The sequence below is a fragment of the Phoca vitulina genome, unplaced genomic scaffold (assembly GCF_004348235.1).
Source record: "Phoca vitulina isolate PV1807 unplaced genomic scaffold, GSC_HSeal_1.0 scaffold14, whole genome shotgun sequence".
Lineage (NCBI taxonomy): Eukaryota > Metazoa > Chordata > Mammalia > Carnivora > Phocidae > Phoca > Phoca vitulina.
Window position 1 is genome coordinate 28,920,043 of NW_022589717.1, and position 26,727 is coordinate 28,946,769.

At 43.1% G+C, this 26,727-nt stretch overlaps 1 protein-coding gene and 1 non-coding gene across 11 annotated transcripts in view; one reads left to right on the plus strand and one right to left on the minus strand.

Moving 5' to 3' along the window:
* TRIM2 (tripartite motif containing 2) overlaps positions 1 to 26,727 on the plus strand; it is a 172,896-nt gene that overhangs the window by 92,601 nt on the left and 53,568 nt on the right. For 3 of the 10 annotated variants that reach the window (XM_032413028.1, XM_032413024.1, XM_032413030.1), the window contains exon 2: positions 25,639 to 25,823. In XM_032413028.1, the coding sequence (XP_032268919.1) occupies positions 25,690 to 25,823 (134 nt within the window). In that variant the 5' untranslated portion in view covers positions 25,639 to 25,689. Of the gene's footprint in view, positions 1 to 13,911; positions 14,125 to 16,084; positions 16,725 to 16,745; positions 16,879 to 25,638; positions 25,824 to 26,727 lie in introns of those variants that run through there. The other 7 variants (XM_032413021.1, XM_032413023.1, XM_032413022.1 and 4 more) reach the window with 6 other exon arrangements.
* LOC116637673 lies at positions 22,721 to 22,819 on the minus strand. Its single transcript, XR_004300531.1, has one exon. It is a non-coding gene; the product is annotated as a U6 spliceosomal RNA (small nuclear RNA).

Consider the following 26,727-nt stretch of genomic DNA (forward strand, 5'->3'; position numbering starts at 1 on the left):
AAGTTGGGTCGTTCTTGGTCATTTACACATTTTGGTAGGTATAAGCTATGCTAAGACATTGAGTTTCAATTACACATAGAACATGTTACTTGCTAAAGCACCATTTTCAGTCACTGTACTGTTCTATTTTTTTTTAAGATTTAATTATTTATTTGAGAGAGAGAGAGAGAGAGACAGAGATAGTGAGAGAGAACGTAAGCAGGGAGAAGCAGGCTTCCTGAAGAGCAGGGAGCCCGATGCAGGGCTCAATCCCAGGACCCTGAGATCATGACCTGAGCTGAAGGCAGATGCTTAACTGACTGAGCCACCCAGGTGTCCCCACTGCGCTGTTTTAGAGTTAAGACAACTAAGCTCCAGAAACCTATTAACCCAAAACAGATTTTGGATAAATACTCCTCTCTTGTTTCTAATAAGGTTGTTCTTCAATCTCTGTTTTATTCAAAGCAATAACTCCTATCTTGCAAAATTGTCTTGAGAACAAAATGGGGTATTTAACACAGAATCTGGTATATAGTACGTACTAAATAAATGTGAGTTCCCTTCCTCTTCATATACCTTGAACCAAACTGTGTATAGGGAAAAAGTAATATTCATAGAATAAATGGCTAATATTTATGGAGCACTTACTTATATGTAGACCCTGCTATATCCAGAGATAAAAAGTCAGGTAAGGTGTAGGCCAAGAGCTCATTCTCTCGTATGAGAGGCAGACATTTAAACCAGTAATTACGGCAGAGAGTGACAAGTTCAACAATAGAAGCATATATAAGCATTGATGATAACTCAAAGGAGGGATGAATACCTTGCCTGAGTAAAAGGACTATCAGGAGAGTTTTAAAATAGAAGTGATGCATCAATTGAATCTCTAGCAAAAGTAGAAAGGTTTGGATTCCAGGCAGAGGGAAAACATGTATAAAGGCACAAAGGTTTAAAAAACAGACGAAGGAGAGTGACTCAGGACTCTCTGGAGGCCTAGAATGAGTGCATTTTAAATTCTTTAAGGAAGACTTGTTGAAGGACAAACCTGGAGCCAACAAGTGTTAGCAATCCCAGCTCCAGCTCTGTGTGTTGGAGCTGCTGGGCTTAAGTATCCCACGGTTGGTGATGGAGTCTCAGTGTATCCGGGGATCGAAAGGGGTTTGTATGCTCTAGTCATGGCATGGAGGCCCAGAAGATGGGCTCACAGAGGCAGAAGAGGGCCTCTTGTACAAAACCCTAAAGGCTCCTTGTAATGGACCGAATGTTTGATCGCGCTCCCGAATTCATATGTTGAAACCCTAAGCCCAATGTGATGATATTCAGAGATGAGGTTTTGGGGAGATAAGTAGGGTTTGATGAAGCCATAAAGGCTGGGGCCCTCATGATAGGATTAGTGCTCAGTCTCTAGTTAGAAAATAACTGGCTTTGATAGAATTGTGTTGGTGATTTTATCGTAAAGATAGCTCTCTTTTTCTTTTGCTTTTCTGTTATTCTCTTTCTGTTCCTTTCTGATGAAGGGAAAAAAGTTATCTCCTTATTTGTGATTATCAAAGAATGCAATCGCCATAAAACTGCTTTGAATTCCCTTGAGTGCAAAACCACTTTGGGCCAAGTGAGCATTCACATTATTATTGCATGAAAGTGGAAGGAAGGAATGTCATAAAGAAGTAGGCTGCACCTCATCTTTTCTCTTCTTTTCTCTTTACCTGCCTCTTTTCTCTTCACCTTCCTCTTTTCAAAAAACATGACTTTTTATCAGGGAATATCTCCCTTGTACATCTTGGGCTTAATTAGAAGCAAAATTTTAGAGCAGCATAAAATGTCTATGCACGATAGCATCTGAACTTTCCACAGTGGTAGGTAGAATCATTAAAAGCCGAGTATCATGCCCCTAATTCCTTATTTGGCTTATGTGCAAAAGATTATTACTGCCAAACTATACATTAGGATCGCTAGACTATTTTGGAAAATGTTTTCCTTTAATACTACTGCAAATACTTGAGGCCAAGCAATAAAAACGAGATCCCACATCTTATTTGATAGTGTTTTCTTTCCAGTATGTTTTTAGACTCCCCATTTGAAGGAAGAGGTTTTACACTGTAATTTGAACTACTCCTTCAAAACTACATACTTGTATAAGCAGTAAGTTTGTTTTTCTTACTTAAAAAAAAAAGAATATCAAGTAACTTTTAATAATTAGATTACCTTTACCCACCATGTAAGGACTTAGTCTAGAAATAGTGTCCTATCTTGTGTGGCTTCTATCATCCGTGGGAGGCTCCCACCCAGGCTGCTAGGACTCTACATATTGTTAAGAGCTCACTGATTCAGAAATCATGAAAAAGTAAGAGTGAATTACAGAATATCTAAACAGCTCTTTATTTTTCTTACTCCCAGTGTTTACGCTAACCCAGTAACCATGTGAATGTGTTATGAAGCATATCTTAGTGACTGGATAAAAACATTTTCAGTAAGTAGTGTTGAAAATCTTTTCCTGTAGAGTCCATCTAACTCTTAGGCAGGTTATGCTGTCCTGATAATCTTGCTTACCTGGCAACCTAAAGAGGTAAACCAAGGCAAGCTCAAATGACCAGAAATTGAGTTAATTCGGGAACAGCAGAGGAATTGCAGTTCGGGAAACACAGGGTGTAGCAAGCTCCAGGCCAGTCTGTTGAGGGTTTGGGGTGGGCTGTATTTCTGGGCAAGGAGTGCAAAGCGGGGGAAGTCCAGCCAGAGTCCAAGCAGTAAGTTCATTGGCTTGAGGATGGGGAGAGACTCTTGGCAGATGTGCATTGGTCAGGAGATAGGACTTGGTCTTCTGTAAGGCAGGCGTTAACCAAAACTCAGTCGCTTGGTTCTTAAGTTCTGCTCTTCTGAGGGCGCATGTGTGAGATTCTCCATCTCGTATCCTCCGGTTCCATTTTAGATTGAAATCCTCTCACACACCATTTTCCTAACGGAGTCCCTCTACACATATAGCTCACAGGTACCTTTCGCTGAGGTTCAGTCGTAACAAGTAGTGTGGAAGGTGTGTCTCATGAGGACCTGGCCAGCGAGACTGTGTTTGTTCTCCAGAGGAGTGTGGGTCGCACAGCCCGGGCTCATGTCCGGGCAGGCTTGACACTCAGTCATTCTTCAGCACACACCCTCGGAAACCATGTGCCAAGACTGCGCAGAGCTGCGTCATCACTGGGCTGTGACCCTGTCCCTGTGGAGTTTATAGGTTGGTGGGGAAGCAGCTCTAACCAAGCAAGCAAATTGATACATCATTACAAATTGTGACAATTGTCAGGAAGGATCCAAATACGGTGGAGATCTAAGTAACGAAGGGGGGCACTTAGGATAGGAGGGACAGGGAAGGCCTCAGAGAGGAGGCAGCCTTGCGGCAGAGAGCTAAGGGCACAGGGGCAGGCTTGCAGCAGGACCTCCAGGCTGGGGTGGAGTGGGGGGCCAAGGTACCCTGAAAGCAGGTGCCTTTCTCATGAAGACTCAGTGATTTTGCCATTTACCAACAAGAGGCAGCCTCTCTTTTTGGGTGTAAGATCTCAGAATTTGCACTTAAGGTAACAGGTCGACTGATTCTTAAAAAGCCAGAAACAGTGGAGGGAGAATGATGGGGGGCGGGGGGAAGCAGGATCCAGAGGCCACAGGAAGTCTGGATAAAGGTCCCAGAATGCTGCTAGGAAAGCCCTATTAGAACAAATAGAAAACCAGAAATAAAACCTGGTTTTATAATGAATAAGCTTTATGGGCAGGTCTAAATTAAGGCTGGGTTCTACCATTTCCATTTCTGGGGACAAACAAACATGTGTTAATAGCTTTTTAAAAATAGAATGGAAATTCTACCGAGTCCCATCGGGCAACAGGAAAGAGAACGGCCCGAAGGTGCTGGCCATCTGATGCCAACAAGGCGGGTCTTTTGAGTAACTCCTTGTGCTTTTATCACTTCACACTACTCTCAAATTTGATTAGACTGAAGGGCTTCACACGCAGTCCGTACAACTGCTCACTGACTTCCAGTCTTCTGTGTTTATTTTGGGGTCAGATTTTTATTGTCAAGGTCATTCTGAAGATCTGCAGCTTCTCAACTAGGCAAAGTTGCTAAATAGTCTTGGTCTATTATGTCTTGTATCTTTTTTTTTTTTTTCTTTTTTTCTTTCTTTCTATTCCCTGGAGTCTGCCTTCTCTGTGAATCCCCCTCTAACAGGATGTCGTGGTTTATTTTTTCCCTGCCCTTTGCCATGTGGAGCGCCAGAGTCTTAACCTTTTAGTCCTCTCAGGCTTTGTGGTGGGTTCCTGTTTCTCTGCTATCTTGGGAACTCCTGCCATTTGACTGTGGTGCTTACGTATTTATACACTCGAAACCATTAACTCTTTAAACAGACCAGCTGTGCTGTGAGGGTTCTTTGTTATTCCTCAATATAGTTTTCTGTTTTCATCTAGCAAGACCTGTGCTTGTATTTCCAGTCGTTTCTGCTGAACCGTCCTCCAGAACTAATGTAGTCATAACGAACCCCACACAGCCTGCAAAGACCGCCAGCTCCCCAGGCCCGCCTGTGAGGAGAGGCACGCACTCATAGACAGGATATGGCCACAGAGGTCCAGGTGTTCTGAAGAGATACATGCTGGGGGTTGGAGATGGGGAAGACAGCTAAGTGAGAGGTGAGCATGTTGGCAGGGCCCCTAGGACCAGGCCTGATTCTTTGGAGAAAGTATTTTGTGGCTTTAAAACCATGAGACTGTATCATCTCTATGGTTCTTTGCAACTTTAAATACCTCAGATTGTATGAAAGGATGAGAGTCTTGTGGCTTCCTGCTTCCAGTCACTGCTGGAGAGGCTCTGCCTGAGCAAGAAGGGAAGTGGATTTGGAGCCCGTCAAAGGGGCTGGGGTAGTGAACTGAGTATCCCATGGGATTAGAAAGTGATGGAGTTTGTGCTCTTGATTCCGGTTGTTGGTCTGAGACTGAAGATCCATGTGACAGCAAGGTGGCTCATATCCCTCTGGAGAGTACGCCTACACCACGTGCTTGGGTCAAGATGAAAGACAGTACCAGGTTCTTTGAACTTAGGCTTGTGCTTCTTGATGGGGTAGGGAAGGAACATTGGGTGCCATTGGGTATATCCTGGCCAAGGTCCCTTGCCAGATCCCAGCTACTCACTTTTTCCTTTCTCCAAAAGTCCTGCTTCCTTTCTACATCAGATAGCAGTTAAAGCAAAGAGGCAGTTCTGTAGGGAGCCAGCCGATGATCTCTGACTCGAGCTATATATACATCTGTGCTTGGGCTATGTTCTTTCCAGAGGAGAATCCCCACCGAGTTAGAGGGCATTATTAGGACACCTGACCTTGTGGCCTGCTCAACACTTCAATCAGGTTGGATTAGCAGATTCGTTATCTGGTAATGATAGCAAGACATGGATAACACATAGTTTTTTTAAAGATATACAAGAGTAGATTTGATTCTTGGAATAGCTTTATAAGACAGCCTTTGCATTTCCCTTGAGTCAAGGGAAATAAGTTTAAGTATTAATGGCAATGTGTCTGGAATACGGCCTTTTTATAGCATTAGAGAAAGGCTTTCTGGCCCGTGAAGAATTTGATATGAACTAGAGAGTAAAAATCTTCCTGACTTGCCGTGGGAAGTAAAGCAAAATGTCCTATTTCCATTCACAGATAGTTAGAAGGTAGGAGAAGAGACAAGGAAAGAAGGAATTAGGAATTACATGGTATTGGTATTATTTGCCATGGAGTTGACTGTCTTGCAACTCAGTCACTTGCAATCTGATTTCCATAGTGGTGGGACTTGGCCTCTTTTCTGGCAGTTTCTTCCTGCCCTCCTAAAATTTCCCCAGCCTTTGCTTACTATACCTTGTGTCTTCTCTCCTACTCCGTGTGTAAAACTTAGGGTTGTTGTGACCTTCCGTGATGTTTCTTACACCTGGATTTCTCGGTGCACGGCACTGAGAAGTGAGGTACACGGTTCTTAACACCTGTGGGGAACAGTTCACCTCCATCCACAGAACATAGGGGGATCGTGCATCAAAGGAAATGATTGTCTTTTCCATTTCTTGTGCACAAATAAATCATAGATATTATAGGTATTGGTTACTTAATTGTCTTTGTTTATGCACAAATAAATTATAGTTATTATTTTTCTTTTATGAGATTTCTTTTATGAGATAATGAACTTGTTAAAGTTCGTTGGGCTGTGTCTTAATATTCAAACTCTGAATTAGGGTATTATGGACCCATTCCCTTTGAAGCAAAATCCATAAAAGGCAGTGCCAGCCACTTCATTAGGTTTGATCAGGGTGGGCAAACTGGCCTGTGTCTCAAATCTGCCCCACTGACTGTTGTTGTTTTTTTTTAAGATTTTATTTATTTATTTGACAGAGAGAGACACAGTGAGAGAGGGAACACAAGCAGGGGGAGTGGGAAAGGGAGAAGCAGGGCTCCCGCAGAGCAGGGAGCCTGATGCGGGCTCGATCCCAGGACCCTGGGATCATGACCTGAGCGGAAGGCAGATGCTTAACGACTGAGCCACCCAGGCGCCCCTATTTATTTATTTTTAAGTAGGTTCCAGGCCCAGCATGGAGCCCAGTGCGGGGCTAGAGCACATGACCCTGAGATCAAGACCTGAGCTGAGATCAGGAGTCAGATGCTGAACCAACTGAGCCACCCAGGCGCCCCAATTTCTACATTTTTAAATGCTTGGGGGGGGAAATTAAAAGGGAAATAATATTCTATGACGTGAAATTTATATAAAATTTATATGTTTTATAAATGCAGTTTTATTGGAACACAGCTACATTCCTTTATATATTGTCTGTGGCTGCCTTCACACAACAATATTGTTGAGTGGTCACGGATGCTGTCTGGCCCACAAAATCTAAAATGGAAATTGGGCCATTTACAGAGAAAGTTTGCTGACCACTGGGCTTGAGTAATTAGAACAAAAATAGTTGACCCTTTCGAGCTAGGCACTGTGCTAAGCAGCTTCCAGGCATTGTCTTATTTAATCCTCATAATGACCCTCTTGCTGCCATTTTACAGATGAGGAAAAGGAGAGTCAAGAGGTTGTGTAATTTTCCCCAAATCCCACTGCTGGTCAGTGTCAGAGCTGGGATTTTTTTACCCACATTTGTCTGATTTCAGAGTCCAAATATCACCCACCACAGAACACCATACCGGTTGGGAGCAACACCCATGAGCATCCTTGGCAGGTTTGAGGTGGAGGCCACAGATAAAAATTGTTTATTTGAGATCAAATTTTTTTTTGTTAATTTATTATTTGAGATTTATGTTTATGTCTCTCTCATGAGTGTGCATAAGTTCCTTGAAGATAGTGACCTAATGCCATTGCAGTGCCCACCTCATAGTGGAAGCTAAATTAAAAGTTCGCTGAACAGACTAAGTGGGCAGGGAGTAGAGCGAGGGCAGGAGAAATGGAGAAGAGAGACAGGAAGGGGAAAAACATTATCAAGGAAGAGTCGGGGTGCCCCCATCATTGGCCCCCCTGGCCATGGATGGCTACATTTGGCACGAAGGTGGCTCACCACATACCAGGACTCAAGGTGTCAGTAGGACACCGTGGGCCTGGTAGGCCCAACTTGACCCCTGTGCGTGCCCCCTCTGCCACGGCCTACCTGCTCCTGCTCCCCTCGCCTCTGGTGGTACTGTAGCTTTCCGGCATCTAGCGCAGACACATTGCCAAGCCACGGGGTAGAGAGCTAGGCAAGTCAGTATTTGCATTAGAACATGTCCATCAGTGGAGGACGTGAAAGCAAGGCCTCCCATTCTCATGTCCAGAGATGATGACTGTCATCAGAGGGGAAAGCTTTGACTCTGGAAAGGTACCATAAGGAATCATTTCTTGTCTTATCTTTCCAAGGAGGCTGCCGACTCTAAAGGCAAGAAGCTGGCCAGTGAGGGAGGACTCACTTCCACTGGCAGATGAACAGCACAAAGTAGCAGACCTTGTATCTCATAAGAACAGGGGGCAGGTCTTGGAGCTGGCCTGGGATTCAGAGTTAGGGTGAGGACTCACCAAGAGCAACAAAGTAGCGCTCCAGCCTCTTACTCAACTGTGTTAAGCCAGCACTAAGTGGGTGAGAAGGCCAAGGGAGGCTGTGTCCAGCTGGGGGTGATAACCGAGTTTAGATGTATCTTTTCTGATTTTACATGACTCTGCCCACTCTCATTGATTGATTGATTTTATTTGGCAGAAGAAAAGAAGTAATGGGGAGTAGTGCATTAACTAGTCCATTCATTCATCCCCAAAAAATAAATGCTTATTGAACCCCTACATGAGCCAGGTTCTAGGAATACAAAAGTAAATCATTAGGCATTTCTAAAAGAATTCAGAAATCTCGTAGTGGCAATACTACCAGTGCTGCTCCTATAGTAATGCATGTATTGACTGTTACTATATACCAGGCACTATGGTAGGTTCTCTTTATAGACTAAACCATTTAATTATCACAATTACACTGTGAAGTGGGTTATTGTTCCCATTACATGGATGAGGAAGTTGAGGCCCAGTGAGGTTAATTTACTTACTCAGAGTCATAAGTGGCAGAGCCAGGATTCAAACCCACCCTGTCACTAGGGCCCATCGTCTACACTGCACCACACAGCTTCGGATTATAGCACTTGAGACTGCTGTGTGTTGAGCACAGTGCAAAGACCCTTGGATACTATACCGTTTAACCATCAGGACAGCCTCATGAGATAATACTTCACAAATGAGCTTACAGAGGCAAGGAGCAACCTGCAGATAGAGCAAGTACAGATGTGTCTCCAGAGTCTGTGCCTCAATTACGGTAACATGGTGGTTTGATTCTAATGTTGGGGTATGTGACCAGCGTGGCATGGAGCCACATATGCTGCTTAGGAAAATACTCTCCCTGATTCCATGTATGGGGGAGGCAGCCTTCGGCCTGCGATGTCAAGTTCCTCTATCCTCATATTACCTTTGTCCCCCAAGGTGCCCAGACTCCTACTTTAGTATCCCGGTTAAAGCACTGAGCTCTAGAACTCGTTGTAAATGCGGGCACGTTGAGGGGAGAAAGTCCCACCTGAACTCCGTAGCACCAAGGTCACGTTAGCGCAGTAGGGCGGGAAGGCAGGAGAGCCGCAGTCCCAGGAAATGGGAAAGGGCCACCGTTGGGGCACCCACGCTGCAAGGGGCGGTCCCCACAGCTCACAGCTTTTACTGCTGTCCCCGCAGGCTTGACTCCCTTCTCTCCCCCCGGCTTTCCCATCGCCAGCACTTGAATCAGTTACTTTACAGAATGGCCCTGTTCCCCGGTGAGAAATAAGGTTAGAAAAGGAAACCTACCGAGAAGGGAAAAAAGAGAGCTTCATAATGCAAGCAGAGCTGCGGACACCTGGGGGGGGAAGGCCGCCTGCTGTTCTTCGGCGGGGGCGGGGCTCGGCGCCCTGGGGGAGGAGCCTGTTGCCGTGGAAACCACCGCCTGCTGCGCCTAGCCCGGCGGTGAATGCTCTCGGGGCCCCGCGGGGCCTGGGAAGCCCGGGCCGGCTGAGATTGGCCCTTTCCTGTGGCTATTACCTTAGACTAGAGTCCTGGCCGTGACATTATCTGGTCGAAAGATGTGAACATTTCTCTGCACTATCTGCTGGTTTGCAAATAATCCATTTTATGGGGGCAGAGAGGAAGCAATGTGGGGACAGGGGAGGCAGTACCTAGCAAGGCATGAGTAGCGGCGCGCCCACGTCGGCCACCGGCGGGCTCCCCACGCCGGGTCCTCAGGGTTCGGTCCGCCCGGCTCAGCCAGCGGGGGACATCTGCGGTCTAGAGTCCCCGACTCTAGCTCAATCCCAACCTGCTAGTCCGAGCCCCTACACTGATTAATTAAACATGATAAACCACCCAAGCACGCAGGAACTTGGCACCGCCTTGAATTTAATTGTCAGAATGAAAAGCGTGATCATGAAACTCCGCTGAAGGGAAAAACACCACTTGATACTGATGTGCTCATCAGTGTGGACATTAATGTAATTAGGAGTCCAGTGAAGACTAGGAGGTTATCTTCCAGGCAAACTCAGGACAGATGAAGTCAACTTTGAATTACACAGGCCAGACAATGGCAGAACAAGAGTGTTTTGTTTGCTTGCTTTTGCTTTTTATTTTTGCTTTGTCAGAGCAAGACAAAGAACAAGAAGGCGGAGGGTGGCGCTGGGAAGTTTGATATATCGATGGACGGCAGAGCCTTGTGTTTTGCTTCAGGCTCCTCTAAAGGACACCTTCAGGCTGAGAAGGGGCTTGGGAAGATCAATGGGAAGGAACTCAGACTGGGTAGACCAGCAGCACGGCTGTGGTTGTGGCATCCAGCTGTGAATCAGACTCACAAGGCACAGTTTTAACCTAATTTTATGGTTAGGAAACATTGGCATAAAATACAGACCAGGAGATACGGCACCTTTATCCTATTGGAGACCCAGCAGCTTTCTTTGCCCCCTTATCCACTTAGGGTATGTACCAGGGATGAGAGCCAAGGTATGTGGGGGTCATACTCCCTTTCCCCCACCAATCTTTTATGTCATCCGAGTTATGTAGCCACCTCACAGTCCTACTGGTGCACCCCACAAATGAAGCACACATAACATTCCCCATTTATCTTTACTATTCTCAAGGGAACACTGCTGTGGGAAAACCAGGTTATTCTCAGGCAGGCCGCATCAGCCCAGGCCTCACGTTAACCTTTCACCCATGGTAGGTATTGTGGGTTGAATTATGTCCCTCAGAAAGATAGGCTGAAGTCCCAAACACTGGACCTGTGAATGTGACCTTACTGGGAAATAGGGTCTTTGCAGAGGCAATCAAGTTACAATGAAGTCGTACTTCATGTGAGTGGGTCCTAATCCAATAAGACATGGTCCTTTAAGAAGAAAAAAGAGAGACACTGGGAGGGAAGCACCATGCGAAGACACAGACACACAGGGAGAAGGCAGACATGTAACAATGGCGGTAGAGACTGGAGTGGTGCCCCTACAAGCCAAGGAATGCCTGGGACTACCAGAAGCTGGAAGAAACAAGGAAGGATCTTCCCCTAGAGTCTTTGGAGGGAGCTTGACCCTGCCAAACTCCAGTTCACATTTACTACACAATTGCTGCTCCACCTTGGCCTGGTCATGTAACCTTTCTTTCTTTTCATTTATTTTTTCTTTCTTTTTTTTTGAGTGGGGGGGGGGGGGCTGTGTGTGGTGTGGAAGGGGTAGAGAGAGAGAGAATTTTTTTTTTTTTAAAGATTTTATTTATTTATTTGACACAGAGAGAGAGAGATCACAAGCAGGGGGAAGGGCAAAGGGAGAGGGAGAAGCAGGCTCTCGGCCGAGCAGGGAGCCTGATGTGGGGCTCGATCCCAGGACCCCAGGATCATGACCTGAGCCGAAGGCAGACGCTTAACCGACTGAGCCACCCAGGTGCCCTGGGAGAGAGAGAATCTTAAGCAGGCTCCACACCCAGCATGGAGCCCCATCTCACAACCCTGAGATCATGACCTGAGCCAAAATCGAGAGTAGGTTGCTTAACCGATGGAGCCAACCAGGTGCCCCATGTAACCTTTCTGAATCTCAGTTTCCACTATAATAATAATAATGCCTCCTCTGTTTCTAGAATAGCAGATCAAAGAGAAAATGTATTATGAAGGTGCTTTCTAAATTATAAACCACCAATCAGGGATGCCTGGGTGGCTCAGTCAGTTGAGCACCCAACTCTTAATTTCAGCTCAGATCATGATCTCGGGGTCCTGGGATCAGGCCCCGCGTCAGGCTCCGTGCCTAGCAGGGAGTCTGCTTGTGGATTCTCTCTTCCTCTTCCTCTCCCTCTGCCCCGTCCCCTGCTCACACTCTCTGTCTCTCTCTAAAATAAATAAATCTTTTAAAAAAATAAAAATAAATTATAAACCACCAATCAAATATGAAGAATTGCCTCTCACTAATGCTCCAACTATTTTCCAATTCTGAGATGAACATTTACCTTTATATTATATTATGTTACTCATTTGTTTCTAGAAGGACTTTTGTCATTCTATATCTACTTATTGGGCACCTACTATGTGATGTGCACTGCACTGGGGGCTGGGGAGTTAGAGGTAAAATATGAAGCCATCAATAATTTTCAGCAAAGAATGCTATGGAGCACATAGGACTGACACCCAATCTAGACTGGAGGCAGGAGTGTTTGGAATTGGAGAAGGAGTCAGGGAATTTTTCTTAAAGTGAACGGTGTCCTTGCTGAGTTCTGAAGAATTCAATGGCGTTAAACAGGGGAAGGAGTCAGGAAAGGATAAGAACATTCCCAGCAGAACAAATGGAGTGTGAGCCTAGAGTTTAGTGTTTCTTAAAGGGATAGCTGTTGGTAATTTGAGGACGCAAATGTACTTGTATGAGACTCTCCCATGTACTGGAAGATGTTTGGCATCCCTGCCCCCCAGTTACTAAATGTTGGGAGTACCGGCCCACTCCTCAAGCACACAATCAATATGACAGCCAAAAATGCCCCTTCACATTTCCAAATGCATACCCCACCACTTCATGGAGGGGACAGGGGACGTATCATTTCCTGGTTGAGAGCCACTGCTAAAAAATGCATGGTGGCATGTCTTGGAACTGGAGTATGACTGGGGAGGACAGAGGTGGAGAAAAATGAAGAAGGCAGAGGCCAGATCATAAATTACCTTGTATGCCATCCTAAGGAGTTTACTTTCTAGAAAAAATTCCCTTGATCAGGGGTGGATAGCTTGTATATAAAGGGCTTTGGGTTGAGCCTGGCCCATAAGACATGGTCAGTACATTTTGGATCTCTGTCTCCCAGGATCTTGTCAATCCCAATTTAGTTAACACATGTTCTGTTCTTTCCATATTCACTCTCTGTATACTTCCTGAGTGTACATCACAGTCAAAGTGACTGATGACAGTTAACTCGCTAATGTCTGTTCAACTGGAGGGAAACAGTGGGGAGGGGCAAGACAGCTCCAAGAAGTCAGTGAAGTGTGCGGCAGCCTCCATCCCAAGGATCTGGGGCACTTCTCTGCTCTTGCAGCCTTACAGTCTAGCTGTGTGAGGCCTCAATTAAGCAAGCTCCAACTCAGAAAGAACCTGAGCCGTGGGATCCCAACAGCCACTACCACCAGCATCCACCTTTGCCAGGGCGTGCCAAGGAGAAAACGCTGTGGCCTGCTAGCACATCCCGTGGTAACCCAAGGCCCAGGTTATAAATAGTTGTATTCCTCTGCCAAGACGGGCACCAAAAACGAGGCTGCATTTTCCTTTTTTTTTTTTTTTTTTAAAGATTTTATTTATTTATTTGACAGAGAGAGAGATAGCTAGAGCAGGAACACAAGCAGGGGGAGTGGGAGAGGGAGAAGCAGACTCCCCGCCGAGCAGGGAGCCCGATGTGGGGCTCGATCCCAGGACCCCGGGATCATGACCTGAGCCGAAGGCAGACGCTTAACGACTGAGCCACCCAGGCGCCCCAGGCTGCGTTTTCCTATAATAAACAATGTTATGTTTGTTAGGTTGCAGACTGAGCCCTCCAAACCCATTTACCCATACAGCAGTGAAGCCATAGTGATGAAGATATTTGGAACCCACTGTCCTATATAATGCTTTTTCCAAGAAAAAGATATTCCCAATTCCAGGTGAAAGATCAGAAACACATATGACCCCCATTTATTCTACCTTCACCGAAGGCTCTAGCCACACTGAGCTACTGCTCTCAATTCCTGTGAGCCATCTCTTGCCTCCAAGCATTTGCCGGTGCTGTGCTCTATGCCTGAAATGTGCCCCACACCTCCCTGCTGAGCGTGTCCCTGCTCTGGGCTCCCAGAACCTCCACTTCTTCTTCCCGTCAAAGCACTTACCACTCCATGTAGCAATTGCCTACTTACAAACCAGTCTTCCTCACCAGATTTCAACCTTCCTGAGGGCTGAGATCCTCAATGCCTGCTCAGTGCCTGGCACTCACTGGACATTCAACAAGTATTCATTGGAATGAATGATCGAAGGAGTACGTGAACCTTCTGTGAATACAAGCCCAGCAACAAGACCAAGGATTTCTCCCACTTTCCCACCATCTTCTGAGAACAGAGATTCGCTCCAGTTGTGTGCCCCAGAGTGTGGGGTAAGTGGAGGAAGAGAAGGAGAGAGGCCAGGAGGATGTTCTGGGGGGAGAGGTCAGCATTCAGTGAATTTGGCTTCAGAAAGGACCAGCAACAGCACAAGTGGGATGAAGAGGGACCCCCATCATACAGGTCAGGCTACTTTGTGATGGACTGTCTTAGGAAGAGGACATGGTAAAATGGAGTGGGGGTAGCCTGCTTGTAGTTTGAGGAGTCAGTGCTAATTGAACTGTAAACTTTTACAACAGTACATATGTCCACCCAACACCTGTATGGGAATGTTTATAGCAGCATTATTCATAATAGCCAAGAAGTGGAAACAACCCAAGTGACCATCAGCTGATAGATGGATAAACAAAACATGCTATATCCATACAATGGAATATTTTTCAACCATAAAAAGGAACGAAATACTGATACATGCTACAATATGGATGAACACTGAAAACATTATGCTAAGTGAAAAAGGCCAGACACCTAAGACCACATATTATATGATTCCATTCATGTCCAGAATCTATAGAGGGGACTACAGAGACAGAGTTGATTAGTGGTTGCTTAAGACTGTGGGGGTGGGAAGGTAGGGGTGATAGCTAAAGGGCACAGAGTTCCTTTTTGAGATGTTGAAAATGTTCTAAAACTGGCTGTGGTGATGGTTGCCTGCATCTGTGAATATACTAAAAGCCATTGATTTGTACAGCTTAAATGGGTGAATTGTATGGCATGTGAATTACATCTCAGTGAAATTGTTAAAAAACAAAACAAAACTTTTTTTTAAGATTTATTTATTTGAGAGAAAGAGAGAATGCGTGTGCGCACACACACGAGTGGGGGGAGGGGCAGAGGGAAAGAATCTCAAGCAGACTCCCCACTGAGCGGGGAGCCTGATATCGGGCTCCAACCCACAACTCTGAGATCATGACCTGAACCAAAATCAAGAGTCAGACTCTTAACTGACTGAGCCACCCAGGTGCCCCACAAAACAAAACTTCTAAAACAGGATGTTAACCTGGGCTTTTGAGAACTGGGTACCACCTGAAATAGCAAAATTGGCGTGTCCTGGGTCTGTTGATTTCACTGGATTCTTTATGACCCACTCCCCCAAAGGTAATCATAACTACTCTGCAGAGCTGAGTGCCCCATCATAGGGCTCAATGCAATGCCTGACTGCATGGAAAGAATGTGATGAATATTAATGTAATCAAATATGAGAATTAACAATTTTATTATTATTATTTTTTAAAGATTTTATTTATTTGAGACAGCACAAACAGGGGGAGGGGCAGAGGGAGAGGGAGAAGCAGACTCCCTGCTGAGCAGGGAGCCCTACACAAGGCTCTATCCGGGACCCTGGGATCATGACCTGAGCCCAACCAGATGCTTAACCGACTGAGCCACCCAGGTGCCCCAACAATTTTATTATTAAATAAAATGTTTAGTGTCCACTTTTAAACTAGTAACTAACCAACGTATAGAATACATATGGTTCCCTGCCTCCGTTGCTGTAGAAAGGGGAACGATTGTTAAGTTCCATTCTGATATGTAAGCTTTGTAAATTCTAAAATATTATTTGTAATATGAGGATCTAATTGTTTTTATACGGCTGCTTTATCATTTTTATGTTATTAAAACCTTTTAAAAATAAGTTCAGTCACCTGCTAGGAAATCAAGTTATGTATGTATGCAAGGTTTGTCAAGTTTCTCAACCCTTAACTGAAAAACTTTCCCATCATCAGAAAAACAACGGGTTCTGTTCACCCCCTGAAGTAAATGAAAGTACTGCATGATTTTTGTCAAATGATTAGAACCACAAAAAGCAGAGGAATGTCATTTGCATTATTCGACTTTGAGGAACTCTATTTTATAGACCCATTTCTGGGTATATACCAAGAGGGGGAAAGACAGTAGATGCTTAGCTGGGCTGTTGGGCATTTCTATAAATTTACATTTGTGTTTCAAGCCACTTAAAGCCTAAAGGAAACAGGTATCTTTTTCCTAACTTAGGGAAGTAAGCGTGTGTTCGCACACACTCACCCAGATCACACCTCTGAATTTGAACTGAGGTATCATATACTTCGTTTTCCTTCTAGAAGCCCTTCTCGCCGCATGCCCCTTTTGCTTATCAGCACAGCCTCTTTGATTTGTAGCTCGGCGCCTGGCCTTGCTGCGTGGCGCCGGCAGACGTGCGCCGGTGCCTCTCCCGGGGTTAATCGTGCAGCCACATTCTCGGTGATGGACCTCGGCGGCCCAGCAGGAGAGCGTGGAAACAGCTGACTGCTGACTCAGAGCGGAAAGCAAGCCACCCGCGAATCTCATTGCAGCTCGCTGCTGCATCCCTATCCCACAATCCCTTGCTTGGTTTGCTGCAGTCTTTTCAACAGACGCTGAGTGAGAAAAAGATGTCCTGTAAGATAAAGATTGATTGGTTTGGATACCGAAAGGGGTCTCCCACTTGTTAATGACCCAGAAACATTCCTGCCGACTTTCCTGAGCCTTCTCTCTTTTCCTCCATTTTTCTTCTCCTCTGTTCTGTGCATGAACTGGCACATCACTACATAGAGCAGAAGATATGCTGGGCTTCTGATGATGGCTGCACTGCATGGTAGGGAATTTTAACCAGTCTCTTTGCATGGTGCTTCCAAACTTGGGAGGTTAGCAGAATGTGCATTGTTCTTTTGGATTGCCGCGGAGCTGCAGCGACAGGCTTGGGAGGATTTAATTCTTTGCCTCGTTGATTAGTCTGTCTGCAGAAATGGGTAGGTCCTAAATGTTCCGATTGCTGAATATTATGCCAGGTGGATAACTGATTTCTCCTGCTCTCTCTATTCTGGTGGGTTTTTTTTTTTTCTTCTTCTTCTTTTCTTTTTCTTGATTTCTTTTTCTTTTTTTCCGCCCCTCTCTCTCGGTGATGCTGCATGCTCTGTAACTATCAGATAGAGGGAGACCCACTCTTTGCTTAAACAAAGGCACCAAATTAAGAATAGGGAGAAAGTCATGCAAGATTTTCTTCTCAAGTTCCTAATGTGATCTGACTAGATTTTTGTTTTTACTTGTCTTCCATTTTAATGTGTATTCGGTTTATTTTAAATAGAAGATCCCTACCCCCGCCCCCAGCATTTCTTCGTTGGGTGGGAAGATGGGGATGAAATATTTAAGTTGCAGGATTCCTTCCTCCATACCCCAGGGTGGAGGAGAATGTGCAATTCGACCCTTCCCCCACCCGGTCCTCCGTCAGAGAACCCTGGGGTTGAGCACCACGGTTCCCAGTTACCATTGGAAACCCATTCATTCATAATGCATGACTCGACCCTCTGAATTCTGAATGCCATTGATGATCAGCAAATATGCAGATGATTTGTTTTTGTTTTTGTTTTTTGACATTTTCCCTTGCTTCTGAAGTAGACTCAAATCTGGGTGGAGTTCAATGGTAGCTTTACACAGAAGAAAAAAAAATCCTTGGGTTGGACCTTAGGTTTGCTTCCTGAAACAGTGGATACGATTTTTCTGACAGCTTTCTCTACTAGTGTGCCCCACCCTGTCATTATTCCTTATTTTGGGAGGCTAGGAAAGCAAATAGAAAGGCTATTTATTTTAAGCTAAATACTGAATGTTAATAAGTGGATTTCTGAACCAAAAGGTAAAATGATATTTCTGTCTTAAGATAGATTCAATGTCATTGCTTTAAGGAGCAGACCTAGATTCAGAATGAAGCATTTTAAAAATTATTAGTTTGTTTCTTTGGCTTAGATCGAATTACTGCCGTTTTATTCCTGGTGAATCAATTGTTAGAGGTTTTGTTTATTTATTTATTTTTTTAGATTAGAATATGTAAGGAGAGGCATTGTTTGTCCAGATTCTTTTCTTAAGTATTAGGATTCAGTTCTGCTTAGTGTGAACCTATTTTCTGGTGCCTTTCAGTATTTTCGGGCAGATGCTTCGGCAGCAGCGTTCCTACCCCGCTGTAATGTTAAATAATGCACGCCCCTCCCGAGCAAGCACACAACGAGAAGTTTCATGCGTGCTGTGGTATGAGAAAGCAGCTTTTTGTTACAGAGACCTGAGTAGTGGCCTTTCCTAAACCTCTAAGTATTTCTTTCCAGTTTTCTCCTAGAAAGACCCAAGTGATTTGCATTGGAAAGGTTACAATAGGACTGAATGTACAAACGTTCTCTGATAGAACGTGCCTGTCTCAAGAAGTACGGACGCATGATATACGTTCCATAGATTTTAAAAATGGAGGATAAAATCTATACGTATTTTTCACCATACTTAATATTATAATCCTGAGATGACTTTTTTTTTTTTTACTTATATGATAAAAGCTTAGTGGATTTTGTTGCTTGTGAAATAAGTAAAAATATTCATTCTTTGTCTTACTAAGAATTGAAAATGTCCTTCATTTGGATATCTGGAGGCATTAATTTCTCCAAACTTACGACTTTCTCTTATCTATCTTTAAGTCAAAGAAATTATAAATATGTAGCAATTTAAAAAATTTTGACCTAGGTTTAATTTTTAAGACTCCCTTGTGCTTCTTTTCCTTATCTCTCGATTAAAACTAAGACTTTAATGAAACATTTGTATGTATTATTGAAGAGAAATACTTTCAAACTTTAAAAAATTTGCTGCCAAATTATTTACTCTCATAGTTTTTTTTCTTTAAAAAATGTGACTGAATTACTTCTAATTGTGGCATAATTATAATTTGCACACACCTGTGATTACTTTTTTTTTAAACGTCTGATGCCATCTGTGCCCTTTATCACTTATGTAAGGGTTTTAGTGTCAGAATAGAATTTGTTCTAAAATGGGGTTGGCTAGTAGAGTTCTCTGGATATTATTATTGCTCAGGTTATCTGAAATTAACAGATCAGGTTTCCTCCTCGAATTTGGAGGTTTAGATGAAACCAGATACTGAGGAAAAAACGAGCCCAGTGTAATTATTCAAACTGCACCGTGGAAGGAACCTTCATTACTGCTATCTGCATGCTATTTTTTCTACCCTCTTTTACTTTACCCTCATCTGCCTTGATGTTCTCAATCACCTCCATTCCTCCATTAAGTGCTTTTTATTCTTCTTGAAAACATATTAAGGTAAACATTTATTCTAATCAACAACAGAATTAAATAATGCACTTCCTATCCACCGGGGGCAAAAAGGGGTTTGCTGTTGTGTGGGCATATGCCTTGTGAGGTTCTGAAGTAGAATAAATTTCTCTTCCCCCTTCTTGCTAACCTCACCCAACTCCCAGAGCTTAGGGCTTTGGCTGTCCTCTGCCTCTTCTGTGGTCCCAGAATATGTAGCCTCCTTGTAGTCCCAAAGGAGAGCAAAGGAGGAGACTTGGCAAGATGATGGATGTGGGGGAGAGGAGACCCCACCATGTTGACCGTCCCAGGGCACTGTAAGATGAAAGTCAATTAGCCTGACCACTTAACACTCCATCACACAGACCCAGCCTTCTGCAACTTAGAAAACCCAAAGCCGATCTTAAGAACTGACTTAATTCTGTTGTAAAAGGTGAGGACTTCTATGAAGAAGGCAGTGGCAAACAGTTATCTATACTAAGAGGTAGAGGAAACAGGTATAAATCTCCTAAAGACAAGTTGAGGGCTTGGCATAAATCAGCCTCCATATGGTAAAACCCAGCAACCTAGGGAAGCTGTCATACATCCGACCCTGGAAATAAGAGGAACCCTTGGAAAGCTTGGGCACATCCTTGCCTGAAGACAGAAATTAAAGTGGATGGCCTCCTGAATATACACCCACTCACCCCCAAACACACGCGTTCATGCCCATACTGTCGGAAAAGATACTGCATCTGGCCTTCTCATTTACAAAATGGCCCATTTGGGATAGAGGCTTGATTTAACTAGAAATAGGTCACCCTGTTTTAATTTCACTGAAGATTGTCCTCTTTTCTTTCTTCTAGTCAAGTCCTCTGTAACAATGCAAATTCAGTTGCAGGTGAATAATAATATGCTCATAAATTTTCAAAACTAAAAAAACCTTGTGTCTTTAATCATGTTTTCACCTGTGCCTTGAGCTCTAGGTACCACCTATCCTGGCGGGTAAAAGATAGTACATTGTGTTACAGACAATCCTAATGGTTTGAGATTTTCTTTCTATAAATCTACCAGAAGATTTTTAACTTCTTGGGAAGCTGATTTTAGCATGCCTGCACCACTGTCATTGGTCCAAGAACAGCAAAAATGCAACATTGCTAATAAATAAAGCCAGCTGAGTGGCAATGAAGAGAAGCAGTAACCCAAGAATGCCATAAAACTAAATAGAAATGGAATCTAATGCCTTTATGATGGTATATAATCAATATGCTGCCTCCTACCCACATATCACATGTTAAAATTTTATTTTCTAAAGGAATCTTGACCTGTTTCCCAACTGTGTTTCCTAGCCCAGCCAACAAGTTGTCAGCAACTCTCTCCCCTTCTCAAGAAGAGGGCTTTCAGTTTGTCATTGGTCTTCCACCCTCCCTTCCTGCTCTTCCTCACTCTGGTGTCAGCAATAAAACGTTGGGATCATTTTCTGATCTAAAGGGTATAATCTGGGGTGGGAATTGTGGTCTCAACCCTAGAATTTTGGACACAGGCATTTTCCTTTTGTTTCCTCTCCTCCTCTCAAGTTTTGCTTTTCCAGTTGGTTGTAGTTTTCACCAAGTTCTAGGAGATTTGAGGATGTGAGCCAGGAAAAATACCAGTGATGACGCGAGGCAAGAAATGCTGGGATGGGGTTTTTCTATGCCCCAGGATTCTGTTCCATGCTCATTGCATTGTTGTTACCCTCAAAAGCTGTTGAGTTGGCATACCCCCACTAATGAGGAATTTGTGTGTCAACCTTCTTAGACTTTGTATTTCTGCAAGATGTGTCCTCAGTGGTTCTCAATTCCTTTTCTGCACTTTTGAGTGTGTTAAAGTATATCCCTGAATATTTACCCTCTGGCTGATAGCTTATCTTGCTAGAGATTAGACCATCATACGGGAAGGCAGGTAATGTCTGATGTCAAATGAAAACATTCACATGACTGGTGACGGCCATGCTCTTTATTGTGTAAGTCAACCCATGCCACTCTTTTCTGCTACCGGGACTGAGTCCATTCCCATGTGATACTTGTTCAGTTCCTTCAAAGAAAGAATGAGTGTCTATCATGTACCAGGCGCAGTTCTAGGTGCTGGGACTCCTGCAGTGAGCAGTCAGACAAAAATCCCTGCCTTCGTGAATCTTAACATCCTGGAGAGGTGGGGAGGAGACAACGTGCCAGAGAAACGCATTACGTACTGTATCGCAAAGTGACCGGTGCTCTAGAGAGGCGTAGAGCAAGGACGGGAGATGGCAAGTGCTAGGGGATGGCAGGGGGTGAGGGGGCAAGTGTCAATTTTGAACAGAATGGTCCAGTTGAGAAGTTGCTATTGAGAGGAGGCCTGAACCCCTCTGTAAGCAGTATTGCTGTTGGTTTTCCCCTGACAAGGAAACTCTGCCAGTCTCCCCACATAGTGAGAGCTCTCAGAGCTGGTTAATATCAATAGCACACTAATGTGGGCTATTTCTGTAGTTTAAAAATGGTTCTGCTTGCCTGCCCTTCCCCGTCATTTCCTTTCTATTGGCCTTTTGTCAATACGCGCCGTGCTAGTTCCTACATCCAAAAGGATTCAGTTTTCTTCAGAGATGAAGTCCACCCCTGGCATGTTTGCGGGTGCTCCTCTCTAGAAATTGATTTTGTGGACCTCCAGGAGAAGAGTAGTTCTGTATTCTGATCTCTCTTATTATCACGTGCTTATTTCTGCTGGCCTGGTGAGTAAGAAGGATCTCTGACACTTCCGAAACCAAGATGGGGAAAGGAGGACAGCCAAGAATCTAGATAAGTATTTATTGCTTTTCTCATCAAAACGCCCAGAAACTGGTAGTGTCCAAACACTTTGATGAAAGGTTGTCATACATTTTATGTGTATTCCTTTCGGCATATTCAGACTGATGGAAAGTTTCCCACGGTGCTTATTAGCACATTCTGTGCCTCCATTTTCCTCAGCACATTATCCCTTTAGGAGTAGTCAAATTGTCTTTCTATTGTGGGTATCCAGTTATATTCAGGGAATGATCATTACCCTGGCAAAGTCTCAGTTTGGGGATCTTTGGGGGTTGGAAACCTTTTGTGTTGATTCTGAGAGTCCTGCAAATCCAGATGTCTTCAACAAGTCACTTGTGACAGATCATTGTCATGATTTTAAATCAGTGTTCATGAGTAAACTTAATTTACCATATAAATTAACAATACTAATGAAGACTTACTCTCACTCACTATGATAATTATCATAAAATTAGGATGAAAATTAGAATGAAATGTTTTTATTTCACTGTTGAGAATAAAAATGTCACCTCAGGAAATTTCATTTAGCCAATGTATATCATTTGATTAAAACAAATGTTTTTTTTTTTCCTTGCCCAAACCCTAAAATTCTAAGATTAAAAAAAGACTAAAATCAATTTTAGTTTGATAGCAATATGAAACTTTTCAAAAGCTATTCAAATTAAAATTATTTTTAACTGGTTTTAACCGAAAAGTTCAATATGTTTTTGTTTTTGTTTTTAATATGGAACACTTCCTGAATTTGTGCATCATCCCTGTTCAGGGGCCAAGCCAATCTTCTGTATCATTCCAATTTTAGTGCTACCAAAGTGAGCACCCCATAATTTTTATCACACACACACACACACACCATACTGGAAAGTGTTAAACTTGTTTAAGGTTAGGTATCAGATAAGGCAGAAGACTTGAAATCTGAGCTTTCTGATTCACTGATTTTACCCGATGACCTTGGGCAAGTCATTTAAACCCTCTGCTTTGGTTTCCTTATCTTAAAGAGAGACAAATCCATTCCTTCCCTATTCTGATGTCATAGGGACGTGGTTAAAGAAAAGCAGATGATGTGCTAACATTCTGAGTTCCTGAGAGATGAGCCACATTTAATCCAATCAATGAATATCATTCTTTATGCTAGTTCTTTAGGGAGACATTCTATGAAAGAGTTAGCAGATAATGCAGGCTAATTAGATATGTCACACAGTGTTTTAACTAATGCAGAGAGTTCTATTTGAATGTGACACTTTTGTGTAACAGGTGCTTTCACAAGGTTCTGTTTATTCATCATGCTCTTTAATGATCTTATCTAGAAACATAGAGTTGGAAAATGGGTGTGTCATATATGTAACTATACTCAAATACATATAAATAGTAGAATTTTCTTAATAAAAGTTGACATGCTTTTAAAAATATTTGGTGATTTGGTGGGGAGAAAGAACAACTATCGTTCATGTTTGAAAAGAGTTTCCATTAAAAAGTGTAGAATTGTTGATTCTGTAAATATGTATTTCCCAGCTTTAAACACAAGTCCCAGACCAAGTTAAAATGTTATATATAAACCAAGCTTGCGTCGTACATACATACAGCCTTCTTAAAACACAAGGTGTGTTTTAAGGGAGTGTTTTTTAAGGGAGTTAAGGTGTGTTTTAAGGGAGGTGTGGTGGTTTAAGGAGTGAACAGGCTATGGGTTTGCGTTCTCGCAAACTTCTTAACTGAGCCTCGGTTTTCAAAAATCTGTGGAATGAGAATAATATTACTTCCTGCCTAGGGTCATATTGAAAATTAACTGCTGGGTTTTTCTGTTTGTTTGTTTTTTGTGGTTTTTGGTTGTTTTGTTTTGGTTTTGTTTTTTGCAAAAGAGTGTTTCTGTTGGGAATTGAGGAGGCCATAGACACCTTATAAAGTATTTAGAAAATTAGGAAGTGAACTTTAGCTTTACCTTAACCTTGGTTTACTTCTTTGGGATAGAAGCCAGATGTTCCAAGGTGGTAAATGAAGCTGTGTTTTATGTTGTAACTTTTCCCTCCCTTAGAGGCCCTCCACTTTTTTCTCTGTTGCTCTCTTCTAATTCTCTTTTTCTGGCATGATCCTTCACATATTGAAACCTTCTCTGAATTAATTTCACCAGGTCCCTCAGATGCCCACACATGAATACCAACAGACATTTCTTAAAATAATAGGAATCATCTGCCTTTTGTCCCTGCTCCACAGCAAATACATCTTAGCCAGGAATCTATACACCTTTAATTCTAAAGAAAACACTTGAGCCACATGCAAAGATTTTAATAGAAAATTCTAATTATTCCATCCTGGCATGTTAATTGTATGTAGGGATGGGAAAACTTTTCCTCTACACACTTAAATTCTAGCACTGAAGCCCGTTAATTAAACTGACAAAAGACAGATTATCAGGAGAAAAGGGTGTACACATTTAATTGGTAGTTTATTTCTCCAAAATAGTATATATACTGTATTCTATTGATGTTTATTAATTTAATATTTTTAATTTTACATGCCTGGGGGTTTCACAGAAAAGAAGTGAAAACCCAAAGAGGCAGTTCGACCTGGGAGCTTACATTCTATTTTAAAAAAGGATGACAAATTGTGGAGAAGTGGCTAGACAAAGGAAAAGGAGGTTTAGGAGCAGTAAATTGTGGGAAAGTGACCAGGAAATGTATGGTACATAAGGGTTGCTTAGTAAGGTGTGTTGTGCAGACTCCTCTCCCATGCTATCTCTGGTGATGATTAAGATTCTCTTCTCTTTGGTATGGGAGAACGAGGCACCTTTATAAATGAAAATTTCCTTTACATATGGGAAGTCTATGCTCTGCTTTTAGGCAGATGGGAGAGGCAGAGTGCCCACACCCCTCTCCCCCGCCTGCCAACCCCTCCCGCCACCCCCCATCATGTCCGCACCATGTCTGCTGATTCTCAATTGCCTTCAGCTCAATATAATCCTTATGTCAAGATGGCATATTTTGGAGTGAAATTTTGATCCCCTTCAAGTACAATAGTTGGGAAAACATATTTTATCTTAATGACACTATTCTATTTAATATAGACCATATATATTTTTTAAGATTTTATTTATGTATTTGACAGAGAGAGACACAGCGAGAGAGGGAACACAAGCAGGGGGAGTGGGAGAGGGAGAAGCAGGCTTCCCGCTGAGCAGGGAGCCTGATGCGGGGCTCAATCCCAGGACCCTGGGATCATGACCTGAGCGGAAGGCATACGCTTAACTGACTGAGCCACCCAGGCACCCCTAATATAGACAATATTTTAATAAGACTGTAGGCATATAGTCAAATATAGTCATGAATGAAGGAATGAACAGGCAGAGCTGTATAAGTATTTATCCCCTCAGCTGCCACTGCTTTGAAACCTGGCAAACGTGCCTCTTTAGACAACACACTTCTTCTAATTTGTTTTGTTTGCATGGTGAACATGTGACCGTTATATTGATTTACAAAATCAACAGGCATCTCACTGCATTCCCTTGCCAGCATTGAGGGTTGGTTATGGTCATTTCGAGGTCATTGGCATGGACTTCTACCTGTATTCACAGCACCACGCCTATAGTGAATGAACCAGTGATTGATTTGCACTTACCAGTTATTATGTGTCTTTCCTGTCTGACAGCAGCCGCGTGCAGGGTCAAACACAGCCGGCCTCCCATGTCAGTGGTCTAGGATGGCCAGTGAAGCCACCAACATCCCAAGTCCTGTGGTGCGCCAGATTGACAAGCAGTTTCTGATCTGCAGTATATGCCTGGAACGGTACAAGAATCCCAAGGTTCTCCCCTGTCTGCACACTTTCTGCGAGAGGTAAGCCTCCTTTGTGCCCAGAGAAGAGAGGTTCACAGTGATCTCTTACAACCTACCAAAGGGTTCTTTCCAGAATTCTCCTTTACCTAAGGGAGACAATGAATCTTTTGTGCTTATGATAGACATCGAGAAACATAATCATGAGTTACCAATAATTTACTCTATTTTAAATAATTATAAGTGAGAGAAAGCAATCCAGTAGCTATTGATTCATTTCCACGGGACATGGAGCACTAAATATTTTAAGATTAAAATTTTTAGGGCGCCTGGGTGGCTCAGTTGGTTAAGCGACTGCCTTCGGCTCAGGTCATGATCCCACGGTCCTGGGATCGAGCCCCGCATCGGGCTCCCTGCTCAGCAGGGAGTCTGCTTCTCCCTCTCCCTCTGCCTGCCGCTCTCCTTGCTTGTGCTCTCTCTCTGTCAAATAAATAAATAAAATCTTAAAAAAAAAAAGATTTAAACATTTAAAATTTTCCCTTTGTTCTTCGTCAAACAATTTTTGCCGACCACAGTTCCCTCATAGAGGATCTTTGGTGAGGGCCAATTAAAAATCTATTATTTCCTCCCAAAGAACACATCAGTAAAATACCTGTGTATTGAAGAGTTAGTTAAAAGGGAGAGCTTCCTCTGAAAGATACTTCAGAAGACACATACTAACGAACATAGGATGTTTCAGATGAAGAAAAACCTGTGTGTATGAAATAATTATAAGTTACCTGAATATGCAATTCACTATGTATGAAAACACATTTCTTTATCCTTCTTGGATAGTTTTTTTCCATTGAGTCAATCAGTTATCAAAATACATCTTTACCTTCTTATTTAACTTAGCACATAAACAATTAAGCATAAAAAGTTTGTTAGTAATTTGTTTATCTGCGATCTAATTTAAATATTTCCCTAG